The following is a 21,250-nucleotide window of genomic DNA, read 5'->3' as shown; positions in this document are numbered from 1 at the left end:
GCTTTAAGATGGCAGCTGTTTACTAATGCGGGCCGAGTCTGTCATTTCGCATCTAGTTCTCTAATAGATGTTCTCATGCTGCCGTCGTCTGTCATTTTGCATCTAGTTCTTCATACAGGTATATGATATCTATAGTAGCCGTATGTGGCCTTATGTTTGTAGCAACTAGCAACTGGGCGTTGTTTGTAGCGGCTGTCGGCCGCAGTCAGCTATTATAGATTTTTTTATCTAGCGGCATGAGTTGAACATGATATTTACTCCGGTCCGTTCCTCATTGCGTCTCGAAGACCGCGCTGACTGTGTTTTAGTTCCGCTGTTTTAGTGCGCCTTACAGTGCGAACATTACGGTATTTACCACAATGTATTCATAACTGCCCATATAATTCATATTTCAAGTTATATGACTTTTGCTTTTTAATGTGATTACTATGTATAATTTTATTTGTGCTTTTGGGGATTTTGTGTATTTAAGCACTTTGAATTACCTTGGGTGTAATTGTGCTATGCAAATAAATTTGCATTGCCTTGCCTTGCCTACAATAGGATTTTAATCCTTTTTGTTTTTATATTCTTGGAATTATGCATAATGTTAGTCAGATTTACTTTCTTACATTCTTTTTTTATACATGCAAGACATTCCTGGGATTTTTCACTTAATTTATCAGCGGATAAGAGCAGACATAAATGTCAAAGTCCATATTGCTAGGGAATACTAAATCCAGTATAAATTTAGGATCTGAAGACTTTAGTGTTAATTAAAACATCACATTACAGAAATCCCCAGATTACATGAAAATATGACTCCAATGGGTTGCGAGCAGATGAGAGAATGAAATCAAAGCCATCAGATTTGGTTTTGGTAACCAATTAATAGTCCAGACTGCATGTGATAGTATTTGAGTAACCCTTTGAGGAAAAACACTCCAATTGTCATTTCTCTCTCCGCCAGTCACAATCACTGCTCTCTTCAAAACAAACTTCCGCATGGATTTCCCTTTCGACCTGCAGGAGCTGCCAGCATTTGCAATCATCGGGTAAAGTGTGTGCGCGCACTTGTGTGTGTATTTAATTAAATGAAAATGTACCCTAGCGATTTGTGTCTTGGGTTTCAGGATATCATGCGGTTTCATGGGGGCGTTCTTCGTCTACTTGAACAGACAGGTGGTTCTGTTCATGAGGAGACCTACTGCGCTCACACGCTTCCTGACAAAACAGTAAGAGCACATGCACGAATAAGGAGCATTAACTAATTCACTCCCAGCCATTTTCACCGGAGCAAGGCTCTTTACTCCCGGCCGTTTTACTGGATTTTGACTGATTTTGCAAGGCCTACTGAAAATTCTGTTCTATTGCTATATAAACATGGAACCCACCAAAAGAAAGAATAGACTCTCTTCTTTCAGCAGATTTTTTTTTTAGTTCATATCTTTTTCCATTCTTTAGAAATCAGCATTAGAAAATAGCTTAGTTTGAGCAATTTTCCAATTTCTGTTGAAAAAAAACGGAGAAATTGAGCTTTTTGTGAAAGCATACATTTCAAACATAACTTTGACTTATACACAGCTATTTTTGCTTTAGTTACATCCCACACATCTGAATAATGTTTTCCTTTTACAAAATAAGATAAACAACAAGACAAATAGAGCTTTTGATCGCAAAGTAACAATTTATTTACACATAACTAAACTATTGAACTGTTGAACTATTTGCGCACATACAGTGGGGCAAATAAGTATTTAGTCAACCACTAATTGTGCAAGTTCTCCCACTTGAAAATATTAGAGAGGCCTGTAATTGTCAACATGGGTAAACCTCAACAATGAGAGACAGAATGTGAAAAAAAAAAAAGAAAATCACATTGTTTGATTTTTAAAGAATTGATTTGCAAATCATGGTGGAAAATAAGTATTTGGTCAATACCAAAAGTTCATCTCAATACTTTGTTATGTACCCTTTGTTGGCAATAACAGAGGCCAAACATTTTCTGTAACTCTTCACAAGCTTTTCTCACACTGTTGCTGGTATTTTGGCCCATTCCTCCATGCGGATCTCCTCTACAGCAGGGGTGTTTTAGGGCTGTCGTTGGGCAACACAGACTTTCAACTCCCTCCACAGATTTTCAATGGGGTTGAGATCTGGAGACTGGCTAGGCCACTCCAGGACCTTGAAATGCTTCTTACGAAGCCACTCCTTTGTTGCCCTGGCTGTGTGTTTGGGATCATTGTCATGCTGAAAGACCCAGCCACGTCTCATCCTTAATGCCCTTACTGATGGAAGGAGATTTTCACTCAAAATCTCTCGATACATGGCCCCATTCATTCTTTCCTTTACACGGATCGGTCGTCCTGGTCCCTTTGCAGAAAAACAGCCTCAAAGCATGATATTTCCACCCCCATGCTTCACATTGGGTATGGTGTTCTTCGGATGCAATTCAGTATTCTTTCTCCTCCAAACACGAGAACCTGTGTTTCTATCAAAAAGTTCTATTTTGGTTTCATCTGACCATAACACATTCTCCCAGTCCTCTTCTGGATCATCCAAATGCTCTCTAGCGAACCGCAGACGGGCCTGGACGTGTACTTTCTTCAGCAGGGGGACACGTCTGGCAGTGCAGGATTTGAGTCCCTGGCGGCGCATTGTGTTACTGATAGTACCCTTTGTTACTGTGGTCCCAGCTCTCTGTAGGTCATTCACTAGGTCCCCCGTGTGGTTCTGGGATTTTTGCTCACCGTTCTTGTTGTCATTTTGACGCCACGGGGTAAGATCTTGCATGGAACCCCAGATCGAGGGAGATTATCAGTGGTCCTGTATGTCTTCCATTTTCTAAGAATTGCTCCCACAGTTGATTTCTTTACACCAAGCGTTTTACCTATTGCAGATTCAGTCTTCCCAGCCTGGTGCAGGTCTACAATTTTGTCTCTGGTGTCCTTCGACAGCTCTTTGGTCTTGGCCATAGTGGAGTTTGACAGACTGAGATTGTGGACAGGTGTCTTTTATACCGATAATGAGTTAAAACAGATGCCATTAATACTGCTTACGAGCGGAGCCTCGTTAGACCTCGTTAGAATAAGTTAGACCTCTTTGACAACCAGAAATCTTGCTTGTTTGTAGGTGACCAAATACTTATTTTCCACTCTAATTTGGAAATAAGTTCTTTAAAAATCAGTTTTTTTTCCCACATTCTGTCTCTCATGGTTGAGGTTTACCCATGTTGACAATTACAGGCCTCTCTAATCTTTTCAAGTAGGAGAACTTGCATAATTGGTGGTTGACAAAATACTTATTTGCCCCACTGTAACAAGAGGGAAGGCTGTCGGCTGCTCCGGTGGCTAATTTGATGAGTCCGGATCAAGATCAGTCTAAATTTTTTCATCATCTTCATCGTTGGTTTTAACCTCGGGCTAAGGAGTAACGCAACGTGAGCTCCGCAGAACGTGTGCGGAACCTGACGCTGTTGTGGACGTCACCGTCTGTCTCGTCAAGATAGATTTTTTTGAATCCTTCTTTTAGGATGGTTTCGTTTTCTTTTCAAAACACTCCTCCAGTGTCGTTTGCCTTTTTTTTCCCGATCGTTCTCCACATTTTTTTCAAATTCTCACGTGTCTTCACAAGATCCCTCCGACTTTTCCTGACTATTTTTCTTCACTTCCTTTCTTGGCCTGAGATGAGTTCTTATCAAATGCGCTACTGACCTCCAGTGGCCAGTTTTATTGCTTTAAAATGGGTTTTGAGCTTTGTGCATTATATTTTAGATAGATCGGAACCTATAAATGCCTCTTGTCAAAAAAAAAAAAAAAAAAAAAAAAAACAACGCAAAAGACGTATAAATTTGTTTTTGGGAGACTGAAGCAATTACAAATAGAACATATTTATACGTTTTTGGGAGCAAATGAGCTAACAAGAATTCCTTATGAACTTGCCTATGCAGTACAATTCTAATCATTTCAACATTGATATCACGCAACACCGCCCTCTAGTGGTCGAGTTATAGCAAGTGTCACATCCATGCCGTGTGATGACCAACCCCGTCACAATAGCAGTGCTGATTAGCCAAAAAATGTACGAGATCGTAGCTCCGTTCACCAGTGATTCTCAAATTTCCAATCGCAGCCAAACTTCTGGCTGCCTCATGCGCCGACATCAATCTAGTTATTTCCTCCATGAGCTCATCAGTCTCCTGGTGGCGGAAAGCAGGAGAGCTTTAATAACCTTTTGGCAAAGTATTCACTCAATGTCTGCTCCTCTGGGGCCCGACAATCTGGAAGCACTCATCTCCACCGTTAAAGAGGCAGGCACAAAAGAGATGATCACTGTGTGTCTCTTTAAGTTAATCTGGCTGTTTTTTTAATATGAAATGGCAACTGTGTGTTTGTCTGTGTGTCCAGTCGATTGATCTATCCAGGCGCAGTCACGCTGATTATCGCCACCTTCACCTTTCCTCCTGGATTTGGACAGTTTATGGCTGGTGAGGTGAGGAAAAATCATGTTCATTATGTGTTTCTTTAAATTGAACACTAATAGCCTTGATTAACTCATATGCTGCCGTCATAGACTGTATAAAAAGAAGTGGACAAACTCTTTTTGATGTCACTAAGCCATTCAAACTACCATATTCAGTCGCGGCCCGAAAATTTTTGCACGTGCGTAGAGGACTAATAATAGACACCTACGTGCATAGATGTAGAAAATTACAAGAGAGAAGTGCTAATGTAATAAACATGGAGGTCTGTGTTGTCGCTGTCCATTGATTTACCATAATTTCCATATTATAAGGCGCACCTGACTATAAGCCGCCACCCACCAAATTTGACACAGAAACGGCATTTGTTCATAGATAAGCCGCGATGGACTGTAAGCCGCAGCCGTCCTCGCAGTATGATGGGATATTTCCACCAAAAGATATTAACCGTAACACTTTATTTGACGGTGGCATTGTAAGACTGTCATATGACCAAATGAACCCCCATGAATCAATTCATCAATAAATTCATTGCTACAAGAAGCTTCATTGGGCCATCAATGACTGACGCCCTTGAGGGAGTCAGTCAACCTCTGCTGCCACCTACTGTCAACACTGTTGTCGTCCAACATGCCTCTTAGCATGCATTGCAGTGCTACAGATGTAAATAACAATCAAAATTCATGTTTTGAGCTAATTATTTATTCAGTTACTGTTCCAGTTGTTTCATTAATTGCTAGTTATGGTATTTTGTAACTATTTATTTGATAGTGGTCCCATAAGACTCATAAGACTATCATAATGATGATAAGACACTGCCATGAGCATTAATCAATGCTTATGACAGAAAACATTTTGTGTCATCCGGCAAATGATCTCACTTCTGAATGGAAGTAAAAGACCCGAGCTGGACATAAATGGAGTGAACTCAAATGTGTACCGCCAAAGTTTAAAACATTTGTTGGCCCATGTATTGATGGCCTAATGAAGCTTCTTGAAGCAATGAAGCTTTGAACCAATTGGCGGCAAAGCTTCATTGCTTCAAGAAGCTTCCCAACAAGCTTCCCAATGAAGCTTCTTGAAGCAATGAAGCTTAGCCGCCAATTGGTTCAAACCTTCATTGCTACAAGAAGCTTCATTGATCCATCAATGCTCCCTTGAGGGAGACAGTCAACCTCTGCTGCCACCTACTGTCAACACTGTTGTCGTCCAACATGCCTCTTAGCATGTATTGCAGCGCTACAGATGTAAATAACAATCAAAATTCATGTTTTGAGCTAATTATTTATTCAGTTACTGTTCCAGTTGTTTCATTAATTGCTAGTTATGTTATTTTGTAACTCTTTATTTGATAGTGGTCCCATAAGACTCATAAGACTATCATAATGATGATAAGACACTGCCATGAGCATTAATCAATGCTTATGACAGAAAACATTTTGTGTCATCCGGCAAAAGATCTCACTTCTGAATGGAAGTAAAAGACCCACTTCTGAATGGAAGTAAAAGACCCGAGCTGGACATAAATGGAGTTAACTCAAATGTGTACCGCCAAAGTTTAAAACATTTGTTGGCCCATGTATTGATGGCCCAATGAAGCTTCTTGAAGCAATGAAGCTTTGAACCAATTGGCGGCAACGCTTCATTGCTTCAGGAAGCTTAATTGGGAAGCTTCTTGGGAAGCTTTGCCACCAATTGGTTCAAAGCTTCATTGCTTCAAGAAGCTTCATTGGGCTACAGTAGCATCAAATCAAAGACCATATTTACTTACGTAAACATGTAAGTCATGGCCGCATTCCGTTCATACTGCAAGTCATATATATATATATATATATATATATATATATATATATATATATATATATATATATATATATATATATATATATATATATATATATATATATATATATATATATATAATATGAACTGCTACACAATTAACAAAAAAGCTAAATTAGTCATGACATCCTGGGGTGTGAACGTGGCCTGAAATATACTTTTTGTGTTTACAGCGCTGTTACAGCCCAATGAAGCTTCTTAAAGCAATGAAGCTTTGAACCAAATAGCGGCAAAGCTTCATTGCTTCAAGAAGCTTCATTGGGAAGCTTCTTTGGAAGCGGCAAAGCTTCATTGCTTCAAGAAGCTTCATTGGGAAGCTTCTTGGGAAGCTTTGCCACCAATTGATTCAAAGCTTTTTCAAAGATTTTGGTCCCAAAAATATCACCTCCCTATACAATTGTCGTGAAGGAACTGTGTTGCGATATTGACCAAATATAAATTTGTACCAGGCTTTTTTTCAAGGTTATATCGTGAATTTTTTTAACCATTTTGAAACAAGCCTCCAGTGGAAATCTCTAATAATGCAATTTTTTAAAACACTCATTTTCCTGCAGTGGAGGTTCCCATTTTGCTGCTATTAAGGGCGATAGATGTCCAATTCATTTGGACTGGGAGGATTGGCAGTGATGCCTGCCCTCCCAGTCCAAATGAATTGGACGTCTAGCACCCTCAATGGCAGAGATATGTCTAACAAGCACACCCTTCACTCAAAATGCTTATAACTAGAGATGTCCCCGATCACGTCATTTTCAAAGTATAGGAATCGGCAAAAAATATCGGCCATGCCTTTTTTAATATATATATATTTTTTAATTAAATCGTTTTCTAATTGTATTTAAATGTATGTATGTATGTAGTTAGGCTTAAGGTAGGGTTATCAAATTTATCCCGATAACGGCGGTAATTAATTTTTAAAAAAATGTATCACGTTAAAATATCTAATGCAATTAATGCATGCGCTGCACGACCCACTCACGCATTGTCGCGCTCAATCTGTAATGGCGCCGTTTTACCTATATAGAGAGATAAGTGGCAGCGTAAAATGAGTAGAGTGAATTTTGGCAGCCTTTGGAGCCTTTTTTTAATTGGCTAAAGCCTTAGAATCCCTCTCCCTATGATTGGAAATATCATGAGAAGCAATGTGGGGAAGCAAGGTAGCAATTGATCTTTTTCTTAACACCTTATGTTATTTCCCAACGCAGAGAAGATATATCAATTGGTAGCACTACGCACAGTCATGGTTCCACTTCCCATCATGATTTTGGGCATGGCTACAGTATCATTTACTGAAAGCTCAACAAATTCACTAGATGGCAATATTTAGTCACAATATACAAAGTCACAAGTCTTTCTATCCGTGGATCCCTCTCACAGAAAGAATGGTAATAATGTAAATGCCATCTTGAGGATTTATTGTCATAATAAACAAATACAGTACTTATGTACTGTATGTTGAATGTATATATCCGTCCGAGTTTTATTCATTTTTTTCTTAATGCGTTGCCAAAATGTATATGATCGGGAAAAATTATCGGGATTGATTGGAATTGAATCGGGAGCAAAAAAAAAAGCAATCAGATCGGGAAATAACGGGATTGGCAGATACTCAAACTAAAACGATCGGGATCGGATCGGGAGCAAAAAAACATGATCGGAACAACCCTACTTATAACTCAAAATCATTTTTCATACTTAAAACAAATGGAAATGCATGCTATCAAACCATTCCAAGCTTTTACCATATATTTGCTGCGATTGGCTGGCAACCAATCCAGCACACCTGTAACCCTAATTAAGAAAAGTCCTATAGAAAATGAATGGTCGAATTCATTGTGAAGTTACTATAACATATTTTTTCTTTTGTCATTTCCTTTGCCAATTTGCACAATGATAAAGTGCAGCGCTCCTCTGCATTTTTATTAAATTTAACCTTTCTACGAGATGAGTTTTGGCCTTTTACATGCCCCCACTTGGACTGCTTTCTTCCTTCCTCCCTTCTGTGGCAGCTCATGCCCAGAGAGTGCATCAACTCGCTGTTCGACAACTTCACCTGGACCAAAATCTCAGCATCCTCCCCTCCGCCTGGCCTGGGTCGCTCGACCGTGTGGCTGCACCCGCAGGTCAGCGTTTTCGTCATCCTCATCCTCTTCCTCTTCATGAAGGTGAGCAATTCATCTGTGAAAACGATACACACTCACAGGTCAGAACATATGGTAAAATTTAAATGTGACATTTTTTCTAATATAAATAAGTAACTACAGTACAACATTTTTTTGCATATTCTGATCCTCATTCGGAGTGGAACTTAGGGGGTGCTGCGAAGCCGGCTCTACACAGGGGCAAGAAGGGGGCAGGGCTCCCTCAAATAAATGTCTTGCCCCCTCAAATCAAACTATTTGAAGTTGAGAAAGCACATTTTTAAAATACTCACAAAATTATTACATTATAAATTGACAGATTAATCTGCTGTAGTGGAAAAAAAATCAGCCGAAAAGGGTACACGAAGACAATATAGTATCAGTTCTGTCTGATCTATCTTTGCCTCTGCTGTGTGTGTATTGATCATAGGATGGTCAGCGCGCGGGCACAGTAAATCGCGCACGGCCCCCAGTAAACATTCAATCACTGTTAGTATTAGAGATGTCCCGATCGATCGGGTCCGATCACGTTATTTTCAAAGTATCGGCATCGGCAAAAAAATATCGGCCATGCCTTTTTTTAATATATATATATATATTTCAATTAAATCGTTTTCTAATTGTATTCAACGTTACAGACATAATATGTTACACTAATCCAGAGTCTTTAGTTTAGTCTTAAAGTAGGGTTATCAAAAATATCCCGATAACGTCGGCAATTAATTTATTAAAAAATGTGTCACGTTAAAATATTTAACACAATTAATGTATGCGCTGCACGACCCTCTCACTCATTGTTGCGCTCAATCTGTAATGACGCCGTTATACCTATATAGAGAGATAAAAGGCAGCGCGAAATGAGTAGAGGGAATTTTGGCAGCCTTTGGAGCCTTTTTTTAATTGGCTAAAGGCTTGCAATCCATCTCCCTATGAATAGAAATATCATGGGAAGCAATGTCGGGAAGCAAGGTGGCAATTGATGTTTGTCTTAACACCTTAAGTTATTTCCCAATGCATAGACGATATATCAATTGGTAACACGACGCACAGTCATGGTTCCACGTCCCATCATGCATTTGGGATGGCCACAGTATCATTTACTGAAAGCTCAACAAATACACTAGATGGCAAAATTTAGTCACAATATACAAAGTCACAAGTCTTTCTATCCGTGGATCCCTCTCACAGAAAGAATGTTAATAATGTAAATGCCATCTTGAGGATTTATTTTCATAATAAACAAATACAGTACTTATGTACTGTATGTTGAATGTATATATTCGTCCGAGTTTTATTCATTTTTTTCTTAATGCATTGCCAAAATGTATATGATCGGGAAAAATTATCGGGAATGATTGAAATTAAATCGGGAGCAAAAAAAAGCAATCGGATTGGGAAATATCGGGATCGGCAGATACTCAAACTAAAACGATCGGGATCGGATCGGTGCAAAAAAACATGATCGGAACTACCCTAGTTAGTATATTAATGAGCCTAGACGTCACCAGACAATGTGGTATCAGGTTTCAGTGTGGCCACGGCGTGGGTAGACTTTGAAGAAGCAGTTGCGTTTTCCCAGTCACAACAAGCACAGAAATAAGTCCATGTCCACTTCACGTGACAGGCCGGTGTTTGACAGATCCCTATATAAAGCTCCGCCCCAGACTGTACTTCTGCACTGCTTTGTTTCATTAAATCTCAGCAGTTTTTACAAAGCCATCTTAATTTTTATCCACTCCAGCTTGCTACAGCTCACAAAGAGAAATGTAAATTCGCCTCATTCGATTACGATTCATAAAGGTTCAAAAACGATGATTTTCCCTCATAACTTTATGATAGCCGCTCGTAGCGGAACGAAATTAAAGACACGTCTGCCGCCCGGACACCGTTAACGGACGCACGCACAACGTTATGATGGATGCTCCCGGTTACTGGTAGAGAGATGTACTCCTTTTTAAAAGACTGGAAAATAAATTTGTGTATGAGACAGGCATGCACGCCAGGTCGCGTTTTTGTGCGCAAGTTATTTTTTAGAGCGAGAGGGGAAGAGAGGTAGTTCATTGCTCCTTGTCTTTCAGATGTCCAGCAGTAGTTTTAAGGCATTTCAATCGAAAATTGTCCTAAGAACTGTGTGCGTCTATAAGAGGTGAGTACACGAACCCTCTTGTACTGTTTAGCCTTTATTGTTGTTGTTTTTGAGATGTTAATAGTTAGCGGCGAGCGCTAGGCTTATTAGCTAATTCGCTAACGTGTATTTCATTTGCAGAACGTGTAAAACAATGATTAAGTACAGCGGTAACACTATAAACATACGAAATAGTACAGACATCTGTTGTTGGAAGTGCTGCCTGGGAGCCGATAGGCGTGTGTGCGTGTGGGCAGGCAGGGAGAGAAGCAAGTGCACGCACTGTAATGAGTGTGTGTGTGTGTGTCGATGCTGGAGGCTGCCGGACTTTTTTATGTGCTCGGCAATAAACGCCACAAGTCAAAAGTGATCAAGAGCAGTTGTGATTTCCACCTGTCACTCCAAGGGTTACACAAGGGAGGTAACACTGTGGAAACAAAGTATATTGGTTAAAACAAGTCTTATTTCTAAAGACACTTTGTGTCCAGAAAATGTGGAATTCATTCCACTAGTGTAAATTGTATTATATTGCTGAGAGAAATAAGTACTCCCTTTAAAATGGTTAATGTTTTTGCGCTTTCTTGTAAAAACATAAATAAATAAATAAACAGCTTAAGGGCAGCTTTTTGTTGTATGGGCATGTTTCCATTGTTCCTGTTGAATCATAAGGATATTTTAAATAAATAATGGACATAAATTTGTTTGGTTACTTTATTAATCAGTAATGTACAATGCATCGATAATCGCGATAACCGTGGTCATTGTCAGTACCGGGATCATCGTTCAAAAATCGAATCCTAGCACCCTGAATCATAATCGAATCGAATCGTGAGGTGCCTAAGATGGCGCACCCCTATTAGAGGTCTATAACAAATAACTTGGACATGGATGAATTTGTGAGAGTTTTTCCAAAGGGAAGTGGGGGATTTGTTGTATAGTGGAGTGAAGTGAAGGGAGATTTTTTAACTGATTGGTTGCTAAAAAAAAAAAAAAAATGTCACTAATTCCATTTATCTCTAGCTCGGATCTTTTACATCCATTCAGAAGGGAAATCATTTGACGGATGACACAAAATGACATTCGTCATAAGCATTCATTAATGCTCATGGCAGTGTCATGTCTTAATTATAATGGTATTATGGCGCCACTGTCAAATAAAGATATACCAAATACCATAACTAGCAATTAATGAAACATTTGGAACAGTAAATGAAAAAATAATTAGCACAGAACATGAATTTTGATTGTTATTTAAATCTGTAGCGCTGCAATGCATGCTAGGCGGCATGTTGGACGACAACAGTGTTGACAGCAGGTGGCAGCGGATGTTTACTGTCTCCCTCTAAGGGAGCAGTAATGGCCAAATGAAGCTTCATGAAGCAATGAAGCCTTGCAGCCAATTGGTTCAAAGCGTCATAGTGGTTCACTTAATCTTATGATACCGCTGTTGAATAAAATGTTACCGGTTAATATCTTTTGATTTAAATGTCCCATAATACAGTGAGGACAGCTGCAGCTTATATACCCTACCCACCGACGTCACAAAACCACGTGCTTGCTGTGTGGTTCCGCCCACTTGTCCGTCATTTTGCCTCTGTATTAGCATTGTTTTCAATTGATCGAGGAATTTAAAATGCATTTCATGGAAGACCCGGTGCTTTCTGATGCCGTAAACTCACTGGATGTGTTGCATAAAAGGCGTTATGTGGAAAAGCTTCGTTCTATACAGTCGCCAGATCCATATTTGATGCCCAAATCGATGTTTTTCGACCCACTGTCTTCGCCCTGTCTGCCTGACATCTGCTACGCTGATATTTACAATTACCTTGTCCACACAAAATCAGCCTATTCTCACGAAAATTTGAAAAACTTCAAGAGCTTGGAGGCTTATAAATACTTCGTTGCTGGTTGGGTGAAACAGGTCCTCGTCCACGAAAATTCGGCAGGAATCTATCTTGTGCTTGGAAAGGTGAGTTACGAAATTTTCAATTCAAAATCTTTTGTTATTGCTAACATCCACTGTCAAGTCTAATGTATTTCATGTCGTTTGTCAATGGAGTTAAGGCTTTTAATGTTTATATGGTTTAGCGATAGCACTCTCACTACATACATACGTGTATGTTGTCGGCGATTAGCCTAGCAATGATCTTAATTGTGGTTATTTGTCAGCCCCGTAGACGAGGCCAGTTTCTTTCACTTGGTACCAGCTAAATATTATTCAAAAAATAACGATGGTGGAAGAAAGGGAAGTCACAAACATCTTGAATTTGAAACTATGTCGTACTACGTCGTATGTTGTCGGCGATTAGCCTCGCAATGATCTTAATTGTGGTTATTTGTCAGCCCAAAACCCTCTAAGTATATCTTAAATGCATCTTACCGGATATAAAATGACTACTACATAGTCTGTGGTGATTTTTTGGTGCCCAGTTTTCACGTCGAATTGCAGCCGTCCATTTCGCTCTCCTCTTTGGATCCCTCGGAATACGGTAAAACTTCAAGTCTCTCCTTCCAGCTTCTCTTTTAGTGCAACCAACAGCCACACACGCCTTCACCATTTTGATTATTAATGTTAAGGAGCAGAAAAACACGCCGTAAATAGGAGAAATGTACGTAGCCGTAACAGGTTAACACTATGTTTTGACGGACAAGTGGGCGGTACCATTCAGGAGAGCGGAGTTGTGACGTCACGTGGGTAGGGTCTATAGTCCAGTATATCTTATCTATGAACAATTGTCGTTTTGGCGGCTTATTGTCAGGTGCGCCTTATTGTCCAAAAATTACGGTAGTTGTCTGGAGGGGAAGCCTGCAAAAAACAATCCACTTGCACAAGGAGTGACCTGAAGATACCCCAAAATTAACAGGAAGTAGTGACCCATGGAAGAGCAAAGCATCCCCACACAATTTCTCTAGAAATGGCATCTTTTAAGTTGATTTTTTTTCTCTCTTGAAGAGCTGTAGGCAGATAAATTGAAATATACCTTACATGCACAACTAACATAATTACAGTTCTTATTGTACATTAAAACATGAAATGAATTATAAAATAAACATTAAAAATGATTAACACAATCGTTGCTCATATTTGAACAATGAGCACAAGTAAAAGCATAATTATGGATAATAATACAAAAAGCATGTAATGTTTATGTTAATATGCGTAATAAATGATCTCTGTGCTGTTTGAAATTTGGATCCAGCTCTGCCATTAGATTATGCAGGTGTAGCTATTGGAGCGTGTCTAAGTGAGTGTGTACACAATGATGAGGGAAAAACCTCTGGGATTGCTCTCCATCCTTCCCTGATCCCGTTTTTGTGTCTCAGTTCTGGATGTCAGCGGTTTCCACAACCATGCCCATCCCCTCAGGCGCCTTCATGCCAGTGTTCATATTAGGTAAGAGGATTTAGGATTTCTGTTTTGCTTTTTATTATTGCAAGTGTACTTTTTGCCTGCTGACCTTCAGCAGCTTCTTTGGTTTGTCTTCACCAGCGTGCCTTATCTCGCTCCTCTAGGAGCCGCTTTTGGTCGCCTCGTAGGGGAGATCATGGCCACTCTGTTCCCAAATGGAATCCTATTTGATGGAATTGTGTACCGCATCCTGCCGGGAGGGTACGCCGTCATTGGTCAGTCGCGGCCTTCCCTGTTGTCCTTTGTGCTTGACCTTGTGTTGGAAAATGAAATATGGCCTCCCACGGAGAACTGACAACCCCTTATAAAGTCAATTACCAAAATAGTATTGCTAAAAGAGTGTTACAGCATTAAATTCTGCACAATGATATACTGGTATTCAATGCATTTTTTTCCTCATGTAAAACAGGTTTATGAAATTATTTTTGTTTATTGGGGGGTGCTGGTCAAACAGATCAATTTAATTTCCCTCACTATCAGTTTACGAGATGGCTCTTACAGACATTGCGGCATGGCTTCCCGTAGGGGGCCAGGCCAGGCAGAGCGTTGTGGTAGCTTTTACTGCAATAAACTCAAACACACGCGGTGTTCTAACGCTGGATTTAGGTGGAAATAGGACAAAGGTTTTAGTGCATACAAGCAGGAGTGTCTCAAGAGTGATTTGGTTGAGGGTTCAAGTTAGTTATTACCGTATTGGCCCGACTATAAGACAGTGTTTTTTGCATTGAAATAAGACTGAAAAAGTGGGGGTCGTCTTATATTCTAGACACTATTCCCATTCACGATGCAAGATGGCGCCAGATATCATTGAAGCGATGTTCTGTCTTTACAGATCTCAGCTACTCTCAAGTTTAACCAGTTTGCATTATTTTATTGCACTGTTTTTCCTTATTCAGATTTGTTTCATGACTGCCGTTACAGTTAGACTTCACTTTGATGGTTAATGCAGTTATTGCAATTTTGTTGTTTTATCACAATAGATTGGTTTATTTACATTTCAAAAATAAGAAGCCATTCATTTACGAATGTGATTGCACTTTACATATTTGAATGTTCAGATATTAAGATTTGAATGAGGCAAAATAACATGCTTTTTCTCTCAAATATATTGTTATAATTATGTTTCAGATGTACTGTAATTATTTTCTGTATGAAAACTAATTTGGTGTTCAAAAAGTCTTTTTTACAACTTGAGTTTTGAAAAAGAGGGCGTCCTCTTATAATCAGGGCCGTCTTATATTCGGGCCAATACGATATATAAAATAGCACCATGCATGCACTTTAGGATGTTGTGAAAAAAAAATGGAATGGAAAAAATTAGCGTAACTTGAAATATTTACATAAAATGAAAATAACTTTTTTGGTTTGGTTTTTTTTCTTTTTTACGTTGATACTGTATGTATACAAAATCTGGGATTTACGCATTTATTTAGAAGAATTTTCAATTTAAAAAGCTCTTTGTTTCGTCATGGCCGCCATGTTGGTTTTTGTATCTATACACAATAGCGTAACTTTACATTCAAATAATCAGGTAATTTCCCGCCAACTTCCCGTTGTTTTGGGGAAAAAACTAGAAGTTGAGACATTTCTGCGTCCACACACAAAAAAAATCGGCTTTTACATCTTTCATTTTATGTTACATTTCAATCTAAAGACGACGAGGGCCAGATAGCCGGCAAAAAGTGCTGAGGCAATAGTGACATCGGAATTGAACTTAAATAAGTTTTGATTGTCTATTAAAAAATGCAAAAATTTGCTTTGAAATTAAGATGATTCTGCAGGCTTTCCCCAAGTATTAAGTTTCTGATGTGAAAATGTGAGATTTATTAGCTGTTCAAAACTTATTTAAAAATTGCACTAAATCGCTATTTTGGGCAAAAACTTAAATGATATGTTAAATATTGCTATTGATTATCATAGGGGATTATCTCTGCATTTGGTTGTTTTTGTACATCTGGTGTAAAATCTAAGAATTTTATAGCCATGTCATGTTATACTTAAAAAATAATCATTTGTATTTTATTAGGGAACGACTCTGAATTTTTTGATGCCGCTGCACATAAAGACTCATATATGCCTAAGGGAGGTGCCTGCTTTGGTTTTAGGTCTCCAGCGGCTTTGGTTTTGGAAATATTTGAATATTAAGTTTTTGAAAATAGGCCCCCTACGGAGTGGCTCCGCCCCCCCCCGTTTCCCATCAACTGATAGTGAAGTCTGATTAAGCACCCACAGTTTAAATCTAAATGCATGATACCACATCTATGTTCTCCACCAGGCGCGGCCGCCATGACAGGGGCTGTCACCCACACCGTTTCCACCGCGGTGATCTGCTTCGAGCTAACGGGTCAGATCTCCCACATCTTGCCCATGATGGTGGCGGTCATTCTAGCCAACATGGTGGCCCAAGGTCTGCAGCCTTCGCTCTATGACTCCATCATTCAGGTGAAGAAGCTGCCATACTTGCCTGAGCTGGCCCTCGGGCATATCAGGTAAAGCGGGTATCCAAATGTTAGGAGCTTTACAGGGATAGTAGTGTTTATTTTTGTCTGTTTTTTCAGCAAGTACAATATCTTTGTGGAGGACATCATGGTGCGCAAGGTGAAGTTCTTGTCGTCACACTCAACTTATCGGGAACTGAATCATCTGCTGGAGACTACTACACTGAAAACCATCCCTCTCGTTGACTCCAAAGGTTAGGGCAATTTGAAGATCATAATTGAGTCTTATCCATGTTTCACAGTAGGGACAGTGGGTTGTTCTCTTAGTCCCGCCCCCTAGGCCAAAGCGTTATGGCCACACACAAATAATGTTTAGAGCCTAAATGCTTGTTCATTAGATAACATTACTAGCGCTTTTCTCAGAAAAGCAGTGACACAATTTGTGTCGGGAAGGTTCACTTTTACCATGCAGAATACTGTGTAGCTACTGTATTTTTTTCCTAGGCTTCATATTTTTACCAATTTTGATTACCGTATTTTTCGGACTATAAGTTGCACCTGAGTATAAGTCCCGCCAGCCATAAAATGCACAATGAAGAGCAAAAAAAACATATATATCCCACTAGAATATTAGTCACATTTTGGGGGGGGGGGATTTACTTGATAAAGTCCAATACTAAGAACAGATATGTATGGAGATCCTCAAGGGACAACGGCAAAAAAATAAAATAAATTTAAACCATCTAGTGCGCACCAGATAGTATGTGATGCGCACTAGAAACAATCGGCGCGAAACGATATTTTAAAAAAATGAATAAATAAATGAGGATCTAAGTACAAAAAAGAACACTTGGCTAACTTGCATAGAGCTCGCTGAAATGTTATATAATGCTAATGTTTACCAGATTGTTACTGTACTGTACTGTAAATTTATTTGCTAAAATCCAACACCAAGAACAAACATGTACAGAGCCCCGAAAGGGACGACAGAAATAAAATAAATTTAAACCATCTAGTGCGCACCAGATAGTATTTGGTGCACACTATAAACAATCGAGTCCGCACCAGAAACAATTTAGTAAAAATTAACATTTTATAGCCGTCAAGCTAGCGGACTTTTGCTATACAAGTTAGCTAATTGTTAAGATCCTCATTTATTATTATTATTATTTTTTTAATATCGTTTGAGGAAAAGCTCAGGCGCGCATCGGACACCAGCAGTTTCTGCACGCTAAGAATGATAAAACAGAATTTATTTGAGCTTTACTTCAATCTTGGACTCAACTACCGCATGAGCTTAAGCCTCAAACGATATTTTTAAAAAATAAATAAATGAGGACGTTTAAGTACAAAAAAGAACAATTGGCTAACTTGCATAGAGCTAGCTTAAATGTTATATAATGCTAATGTTTAACAGATTGTTTTTGGTGCGCACTACAAAACAATCTGGTGCACACCAGTTACGGTAGTTTTTGGTTTAGTAAATATACGGAATCCCTAAAGGGACATTGACAGAAATAAAATAAATTTAAGCAACCTGGTGCGCACCAGAAACAATCTGGTGCACACCAGAAACTATATGGTAAAAATTAGCATTATATAGCATTTAAGCTAAGTTTAGCAAGTTAGCCAGTTGTTGCAATTGGCTAACTTGCATACCAAAAGTCCGCTAGCTTAGATGCTATATAGTGCTAACGTTTACAACACTTGGCTAACTTGCATAGCAAACGTCCGCTAGCTTAAATGCTATAAAATGCTAATGTTTACCAGCTTATATTAATTGATTTCTGTCTATGTCCCTTTAAAGGGTCCGTTGACATGTCATCTTGAAAGGCAATATAAAATAAAAAATAGAATAGGGAACAACAAGAATACACTGAATAAGTGTACGGTATGCTAACGTTATGTAACGGCAACCCACACGGTCCGCTACAGTTACATGATGTATAACCAACAAACTAAAAACATGTCTGATATGTTAATGTAACATAGCTGTTAAGTGTTTTTCGGATAACTATAGCATAAAGAACATGCTGACAAGTTCACCAAACCATAACTGTGTTTTGTCTGTTAATAAGTTGAAGCACACGCCTTGAGGCCCCTCTAGCGGTTTAGTGTGAAAATAGCATGTGAAATGATGTAATAATGTGTTAATAATTTCACACATATGTCGCTCCAGAATATGAGTCCTGGCCAAACTATGAAAAAAAAACCCTGAGTCCGAAAAATACGGTAATTTGACCCATTTCGTTCTGTTATAAAAATATAAAGTTGCTCTTTCAATCAATGGGGACCGGTTGGTTCTTGTGGCAATGGCGACACCTGGTGATCGGTATGGAAACAATAATTTTGTGTCCGATTTATATTATATTTTTATCATTTTTTTAAGGGCTTTCAAAATTATCGCGTATCGGCCGGTAATTAATTTTTAAAATTAATTACGTTAAAATATTTGACGCAATTAACGCACATGCCCCGCTCAAACAGATTAAAATGACAGCACAGTGCATTGCCAACTTGTTACTTGTGTTTTTTGGGGTTTTGTCGCCCTCTGCTGGCGCTTGGGTGCGACTAATTTTATGGGCTTAAGCACCCATGAGCATTGTGTAACTATTGACATCAACAATGGCGGGCTACTAGTTTATTTTTTGATTGAAAATTTTACAAATTTTATTAAAACGGAAACAGTAAGAGGGGTTTTAATATAAAATTTCTATAACTCGTACTAACATTTATCTTTTAAGAACTACAACTCTTTCTATCCATAGATCGCTTTGACAGAATGTTAATAATGTTAATGCCATCTTGTTGATTTATTGTTATAATAAACAAATACAGTACTTACGTACCGTATGTTGAATGTATATATCAATCTTGTGTCTTATCTTTCCATTCCAACAATATTTTACAGACAAATAGGGCATATTTTATAGATGGTTTGAATTGCGATTAATTATGATTAATTAATTTTTAAGCTGTAATTGACTCGATTAAAAATTTTAATCGTTTGACAGCCCTATTTTTTATAATTTGACCCATTTCGTTCTGTAGCAATCACTAATACAAAATATAAAATCATTCTTTCAATCAAAGTTGATCGGTTGGTTCCAGTGGCGATTGTGACGCCTTGTGGTTGACAGAAACAAATATTTTTGTTGGATTTATGTCACTTTTTTTTTTTTACCAATTTTGAGGTCATTTCTTGACCATTAAAAAAACATAACCCCGTTCTTCTTCTGGCTAAGATGCGCCCTCCCACCAAGTATGACGACCGTGTGATTAATAATCTCCAATTAAAAATGGAAATCAAACAAATGTGGGTGAATAATAGTATGCTGAGTCTACTCCATGTTTCATAGTAGGGACAGAGTTAATTTCGGTGACCACAGTTTTTTTTTTTCTTTTAATAACTGCCATTGACAGGCGATAGACATCCATTCCATTTGAACTGGGAGATGCTGGCAGTGAATCTCCTGCCAACCCTCCTAGTTCAAATGGATTGGACATCTATCGCTATCAGTGGTAGCCAATGACTAACTTAATTTCATCCTTGCGTAACCAAAAGAATCCATGATTCTTCTGGGCTCCATCGAAAGGATGGAGCTCCAAGCCGCTATCGACTGGTGGCTCTCGCCAGCCAGGCGTGTCTTTGAAAGAGGTCAGAGTTCACCGGGCCCATTGTCCAAAATCAGCTGGGAGTCTTTCACCTTCGTGGACGAGGAGGGTGGCGAGGAGACTGTCGACAAGGTGAGGACAAATATTGCTTATATGATTTGCATGGATATTATGGTGTGTGTTTTGTCTTTTTTTCAGAGCGTGCCAGTGCTAGATGAATGTAACGGGCCTATCCCGTCCCCCAAAGCTCAGGAGCCCTCAAGCAATCACACAAGCTCAGGTAAAGAAAAGTGCAATTTTGAACAGCTTTCCCCACAGGTGTCAAATTCAGTTTTTGTCATTTTTATCTTTCTGGCAATTTGCAACAAGGCATCCGAAACACCAGAAAATGTATAGAAGAACAAAAGCAGTTGTAGTGACATTTTTAAACTCAACCTTTATTTCAGGGGTGTCAAAGTCATCTTTGGTCCAGGCCACATTATAGTTACAGTTTCCTTCGGAGGGCTATCATATTTGCTAACTAGGTTTGCCCCAATGAAACAAGTAAATTGACTATTTTGATAGATTTTTTTTTTTTTTTTAATCTATTCGCATTTTATTTGAAGAAAAATATCATTTTAAAAAAATGCAGTAAATATAAGGCATCACTTGAAACAATCTGGTGCACACCAGAAACTATATGGTAAAAATTTGCATTATATAGCATTTAAGCTAAGCTTAGCAAGTCAGCCAGTTGTTGCATTGTTGCAATTGGCTAACTTGCATAGCATAAATCCGCTGGCTTAAAAGCTATATAGTGCTAACGTTTACAACAATTGGCTAACTTACATAGCAAACGTCCGCTAGCTTAAATGCTATAAAATGCTAATGTTTACCAGTTTATATTAATTAATTTCTGTCGATGTCCCTTTAGGGGCTCTGTGGTGAATATTTTCTTTTTATTTAATATTTTTTGTGAAGTAAATATTTATTTATTTATTTATTTATTTAAAATATTTATGTATAAATTTGTTTAAAATATATTTACAGTTTCTTAATTAAAAATAAAAATGAGCAAAACAGTAAATATTTTTTTGTTAATTCATTATTATGATTATTAATTCAAAAATATAACAAAAAATATATTTTTTAAAATTAAAATTGAAAAAAAAATGAGGAAAAAATTGTCAATATTCGTTGATTGATTGTAGTCCTAAGGAATCACTGACCACACACAGTTTAGCG

The 21,250-nt window shown here is 38.5% G+C and overlaps 1 protein-coding gene across 1 annotated transcript in view; it reads left to right on the top strand.

Moving 5' to 3' along the window:
- clcn1b (chloride channel, voltage-sensitive 1b) overlaps positions 1-21,250 on the top strand; it is a 91,486-nt gene that overhangs the window by 60,442 nt on the left and 9,794 nt on the right. Inside the window, exons 9-18 of the mRNA XM_057833334.1 lie at positions 950-1,034; positions 1,113-1,214; positions 4,386-4,470; positions 8,308-8,463; positions 13,889-13,958; positions 14,078-14,188; positions 16,249-16,462; positions 16,532-16,665; positions 19,977-20,158; positions 20,225-20,306. Coding sequence (XP_057689317.1) covers positions 950-1,034; positions 1,113-1,214; positions 4,386-4,470; positions 8,308-8,463; positions 13,889-13,958; positions 14,078-14,188; positions 16,249-16,462; positions 16,532-16,665; positions 19,977-20,158; positions 20,225-20,306 — 1,221 coding nt within the window. The remainder of the gene's footprint in view (positions 1-949; positions 1,035-1,112; positions 1,215-4,385; positions 4,471-8,307; positions 8,464-13,888; positions 13,959-14,077; positions 14,189-16,248; positions 16,463-16,531; positions 16,666-19,976; positions 20,159-20,224; positions 20,307-21,250) is intronic.

This window comes from Corythoichthys intestinalis, chromosome 4, assembly GCF_030265065.1.
Source record: "Corythoichthys intestinalis isolate RoL2023-P3 chromosome 4, ASM3026506v1, whole genome shotgun sequence".
NCBI lineage: Eukaryota > Metazoa > Chordata > Actinopteri > Syngnathiformes > Syngnathidae > Corythoichthys > Corythoichthys intestinalis.
The sequence above is the reverse complement of the archived record's forward strand: the minus strand, read 5'-3'. Positions and strand labels throughout refer to the sequence as shown.